General features: G+C 46.7%; 1 protein-coding gene across 2 annotated transcripts in view; it reads right to left on the minus strand.

Moving 5' to 3' along the window:
• The window catches only part of Crybg3 (crystallin beta-gamma domain containing 3), a 100,303-nt gene extending 95,097 nt beyond the window's left edge, over nucleotides 1-5,206 (minus strand). The window contains exon 1 of one of the 2 annotated variants that reach the window (XM_029544216.1): nucleotides 4,941-5,206. In XM_029544216.1, the coding sequence (XP_029400076.1) occupies nucleotides 4,941-5,089 (149 nt within the window). In that variant the 5' untranslated portion in view covers nucleotides 5,090-5,206. The remainder of the gene's footprint in view (nucleotides 1-4,940) is intronic. The other variant, XM_029544217.1, reaches the window with a different exon arrangement.
• Nucleotides 5,207-6,000: the final 794 nt, after the last annotated feature.

The following is a 6,000-nucleotide window of genomic DNA, read 5'->3' on the forward strand; positions in this document are numbered from 1 at the left end:
ACCTCAGCTCGTAGAGTTAACAGACTCTGACTACAAGTTTTTCAACTTTTACCTCACACCAGCTCTCTCTCTTTTCACTGGAGCCCCTGGGTTGGGTTAATATCAAATGATAGCTTTCCTGCTGCCACTATTTTATTTAGCATCCCAATACAACTGAACTTCCATGTATTTCATTAGGACTCTGAGGAGGGAACTCAATACTTTGCAGATGGATCATTTTCCGCCTTGCAAACTGTCATGACTCTCTTTATGTATTTTCCACTAATGAATACAAATGCTAAAAACATCTTTGGCTCAATAAAGTCAGGAGTTCTGATTACAGTTCCAGCAGAGTTCAATTGCACAACTGAATCCTTTCCCAAGGAACCCCACAACAAGAATTCACAAATGAGCAATCCCCCAGGCATCCCATGAAAACCCAGGAAACAGAAAAATAAATAAATCTCACTTACAGAAGGTAGTGTGTCTTGAAACTCTCCGACAACTTACCATTCTCTCTGCTGCCAAGTGTAAGTTCCGTGATCTGAGCTATCCTGGCAGACCAATACAGTACACACCTCTTGAGAGCTCCTAGAATTTGCTAGGCATTTTTACGACTTCAAGTATGAATTGCTGGCATGGCACAGGCATAGCCTTATTCTTTTCAGCTTACCCAAAAGCCGAAAGCTCTCGGGCTGGACATCGGAACCATTGTTTTTTCTTGGCAATCCTATCTTCTGCTCTACAGCCCATTAGCTTCCTGACCTCTGTCATTCCACGCTCTCAGCTGTGATAACAGGTCACACACCGCCCAACCTACATCTCACAAAGCCCACTTGGAGAGTAGGGAAAGTAACTATCCTTGGCTGAAAAATCACTCATCACCTCTTTAATGCTGCACCCTACAAGCACAGATCCACTTATCCACGTTTGGAAAAGACGATGCAAAGATGGGACACACTCCTGACCTTAAGTTTAGGGAACCTGGCACATACCCTCTTCTATCACTGACACACTAACAGTCCCTAAGAGTCAAATACCCAGGCCCCACTCTGAAACAAAGAGCCTCTTTATTCAAATGTGGATTTTGTTTTCTTTGTTTCCACTTGAGACAGGGTCTCACACCCTGTAGTCCAGAATGATCTGGAACTCATTACAGAATTCAGGCTTGAATTTGAAGCAGGCCTCCTGCCTCAGCTTCTGGAATGGCAGGACAACAGGAGTGATCCAGCATGCCCAGCTCTTAGCTTATGTTGAAAAAGTGTGATTGTGAAGGGTAGAGGGGAAAATGACGTCTAATGAATCAGAGAAATAGTCAGAGACCTATGTTCAATTCTTACCCCTGCCTCTTCCTCCCTCTCTGACACAGGTCTTTCTCTACTGGGAGTGGTTCCCCAGGCCCTTCCCATCTGCCCGCCTGAAGGTATTCGGAGTTATCCAAATGACCAGACATGTTACTGGCAACTAACTAGTAGGTGGAATCGTGGACATCAAATGTCCCGCAATGGACAGGAGAGTCCAGTTTAAAGAACTGTTACACCCCAAATACAAATAGAATCTGCCATTGAGAACTGCCCCAGCCTCAGTGTCCTCAAAGTCATAAGAGGCTTCAAAGTATAGCACCCCTTTAGCCCTGTGGGTATACTCAAGCAAAAGCTCTCTGCCTGGGATAGGTACACAACCAGTCCTTGAGAAATGTTCTTGCTGTATTGTGTTAGCTCCCTCTGGCTCACAGGTACCATGTGGAACCCATAAACAGGTTCGCCATGTGTGACCCAGCAAGGCCACAAGCTTGTGCAATCATTTTCCCAAAGCAGGTAAAATTAGAAGGTAGGCGTTCACCTACGAAGTTCTGCATTCCAACAATATCCATTTAACAGACCCATTTTTAAAAACATTCCAAAACTCCCAGTGAAGAGCCAAACATTTTCTCCAGAGACCACATTATTTAATTCTAATCTAATTTTCTGCATGCTTCTCTCTGTGGGCCATACCAATACACATCTCCTAATAGACCTTAAAATCTTGCAGGCCACAACTCATAGGGTCTCTTAAAGTCACCTAGGCCATAAGACACCCCCTCTGGGCTCCTCTATCTCTTCTAATGACCACAGGCCTGAAGTAAGGATTGTCAAAATCAGACACATTGACTTCTGGGAGTTCTAAAAGTTCCCTGTGACAGCTTTCAGTTGCATTATGTAGAATTTTCATTTCTGAATAACCAATGCCACCGCCATAAGCACTTCTGAGAACTGGTTAACTAACACATTAGTTTAAATACTCAACAAAGGTGATCTTTGCCCTCCTTGATCGCTGAAGGTGTAGTATGAACAGAATAGCAGCAAACTCAATAAATAAATGATGTGCTCACACCAAGTGAAGCCCCAGCAACACACAGCAATAACAAAGGTTGTCTCATGCTTCAAGCAGGGGACTATTCAAGAACTCTATCAATGTGTGGCACACTACAGTAGAGACCTGGCAACCTCTCCAGACCCTGTGTTTATCCTAACATCCCCTGCCTTTTGCGTTCATAGGTAGCACACATCTGTGGAGGGGGATGATGCTGTGAGTTTGACTTTCATTAGTCTTGTTAATACGTATGTTTCATTTTAATTCTGTTCTTAAGAAGTTGCTAGGGGGTTCTGTTCTGAAGACTGTGTGCATCCTGTTTTGTATTTGGGCATGAGTAAACCAAGTAATGAAGCACTTGTAAGCCAACACAATGAGTTCAGGCAGGAAAGGAGCCTATGCATCACAAGCCTGAGAAAACCCATTTCATTCCAAGACATTCACACATACACACACACACACACACACACACATACACACACACACATATACACACACATACATTCACACACAAATACATACACATACATACATACACAGACACACACATATATACATACACACATACATATATACACATACACATACATACATATATCCACACATACATATATCCACACATACAAGACACATACATATACACACATACACACACATATATACACACATACATACACACACATACCTATACACATACACACATACACACACACACACACAAGGGACCTCAGGGTCAGGTCGCAGCACAGGTGAAAAGTAGCAATGTCACTTTGAACAACTCTCTTTAAAAATGCTTTTGTTTTTACAGTAAAATACAGATCATGATCATTCGAGCTTGTGGAAAGTTGTGCCAAATCACTTCCTAAATGTTGGACCACTAGACACGTTCCAGGTTGCAATTACTGTATTTGAGTGGGAGACCTTTTCTTGGCTACCCACTACTATTACAAGCAAAGTCACATCACTACTGCAAAAGATCAACCCTGCTCTCATTAAAAGGTTTGACTGCCACAAAAAGAAACAACCAAAGTGTCCTTTCAGTTTGAAACAGGATCACAGGGACAAATCCCAATTCTGTTTCCAATCTTGTCACCACCACCTTTGTGCTATTACTGGGAGGATGGGACCTACTGAGTGGTTCCATTTGTTGCCTTACACTTTCAATAAGGACTTTGTGTTTATTTCTATCTGTGAAAAAGAAAGATTTAAGCTCCTATAAAACAGCTAAACACACACACGAGGGATTATCTGCAATCCCCTTAACATCTGGCCAGTTCTAAAACAGATGAGAACAAAATTAGTGCTCGGGTAAGCATAATTAAAACCGCATCGTGAAAAGCCATAGCCAGGGCCTATCAGTGGTGAGGAGAGACAGAAAGGGGTAGGTGAAAAGACCTATCTAGCTGCTGGATTAGTCAGCCAGGGGCAGAAAGAGTTCAGAATGGAGGAGTGCCTGCCTTTTTAAAAGGGCAAATAGGCCAGGGGAGCAGGCAGGATTTCAGGACAATGCTGATAGGAGCTGGCCTGCTTACTCCATTCCACCACTCTCAAGTTTCCAAAGGGTGCTGAGTCTTCCGCTTTCAGATCATAGAGGACTGTTAGCGACAACGTTACAACCACGACAGGTGAGACCTGCCAGATTTCAGAACTACCATTAAGGACGGGGAAACTTCGAATCTTAAAATCATCAACAACCAGGCCAAAAGTATCTGAAACTTCCGAGTAGAATAACCAGGCAATTATAATTGGCCATTTCTTGGAAAGATGTATTATGCTAACAGGTGATTACACTGGAAATGATTCACAATTAGGAAAACCAAGGAGCACGAAGGGCTAACGCCAAATCACAACCCCTAAATAGTAATGGAACTAGAAGCGTCAGTTGTTTCCGATCCATTTTTCTTTGAAGTCCATCAGCAAGTCTTTAGTCTGAGGTAAATATAGCTCTCTAGAGGGCAACCTTCCAAGGACAAGGGTTACAGGTTCTTCTGGTGCAAGTGAAGTTGGCCTCACTTCTCAAAAAAAAAAAAAAAAAAAAGGAGAAAGAAGTGAGTTATCTCCTCTCCTTTAGGGTTGATGAGGAATTAAAAGCGGGCATTTTAATGAGACGAATTTTTAAAATGTTTATCTTTAAAGCAGCAGTAGAAGAGGAAAAAAAGATTATGGAAAGAGTGCACATACTAATAAACTGAGCCAGCTCTCAGCTCCAGCCCTGGTTCTCCGAATCGTAGCGCTTCAGTCAGATGTCCCAAGTGAGAGAGAGAAGGGGGGGAAGGAGGAAGGGCGGCAACATTTAAACTGTAAACAAATCTGGCGAAGACTTCAGATTCTGGATGTCGTCTCGGAAAGCTCTGATCGCAACTCTTTTAGGAATCACTTCGAGAAAACCTTAAGGTGGCAAAGCACGACGCGGAGGGGCGCGAGGCTCCCTTGGCAGCTGCAGAGCCTCCCCGAGTGGAGGAGACAGAGCCGGGAGCCCCTGGTGGCGGCGGGAAAGCCACCGGCCGGGAGCAAGAACTTCCCTTCCCCAGATCTAAGCCACCCAGGGCGGGACTGGAGGAAACCCGAGCGGAGGAGGAAGGCGCGCACAGCGCCCCCGCGGCTCCCACCTGGCTGCACTCCGGCTCGCTCCCGCCGGCTGGCCGGTCCCCGGCTTCTCCTCCTCTTCCTCTTCCTTGTCCCGGGAAGGGTTCCGCGGAGCGAAGAACCGAGAGAAGCTGTGCCAGGGGGCACTGCCCCTCCTGCGGCCGCCGGACATCTCCCCCCGGGCTCGGCCGCGCCGTCCGCGGGCCCGGATGAGCCGCTGGCCTGAGCGCGGGTGGCCGTAGCCCTGGCTCGCTGAGCGCAGCGGGAGTCGGCGCGGGCCGCCGGCGCGGCTCCTCCAGCCCGGCCGGCACGAGCGCTCCCCGTGCGGCTCCTCCTCCCGCCCGCGCCCGGAGCTGCCCGCCCCCGGGAGGAGCCAGTGGCCGCGACCGCCCCGTCGGCCGCAGCCTGCAGGTCCGGGAGGAGCAGCCTAGTGATGCTGGGCTCCGGCTTCCCGCCCAAACCAGCCCAGCCCGCAGCCCACTTGGCTTGGCCAACAGTCACCTGTAAATGCTTTGCTTCCCTTTCCCAAGTTAGGGCCGTTTTAAAACAGGGTAATCGATTAAAGTCTGGGAAAACCTGGCAAGAAGCAGCACATGCGTGCCCTGCAGCCTGGCACCAAAGCACAGCCTTTCTAAAGACAGTTTCAGGGTAGGTCCCATCTGTCCTGCTGTCAGCACCTTTTTCTGCTTCAGCTGCCTCAGATGTGGAGCAACCAACCCAGGTGTGCTTTAGCGCTCACCCTTCACCTGTGGGCCACTCCCAGAATCCTTTTTCAAAAAAACGTCCCTGATCAAAAGAAACCAAATCTGATTCAGGTGTGACTCAAACTAGAAAAATGCTGAAACAAATATTTTGCTGTTGCGTAGATGCTCCTGTATTCTGGGACGCCAAAGGCCCTTAACATTAGTTTAAAACGAATATCTGGTTATGATAAAAATGACTTTATCCAGCGTAGCTGCTAGTACAGAGAAAGCACACAGTGCCATATTCGCCCCAGGTGTATTGTTATAGTTTGCCTGGAGTCAAACCCCAGAGGTATGAAATTCAGGAAATCAGTGGGACATTAATAACTAAAAGTTATGT

Source organism: Mus pahari, chromosome 12 (genome assembly GCF_900095145.1).
Source record: "Mus pahari chromosome 12, PAHARI_EIJ_v1.1, whole genome shotgun sequence".
NCBI lineage: Eukaryota > Metazoa > Chordata > Mammalia > Rodentia > Muridae > Mus > Mus pahari.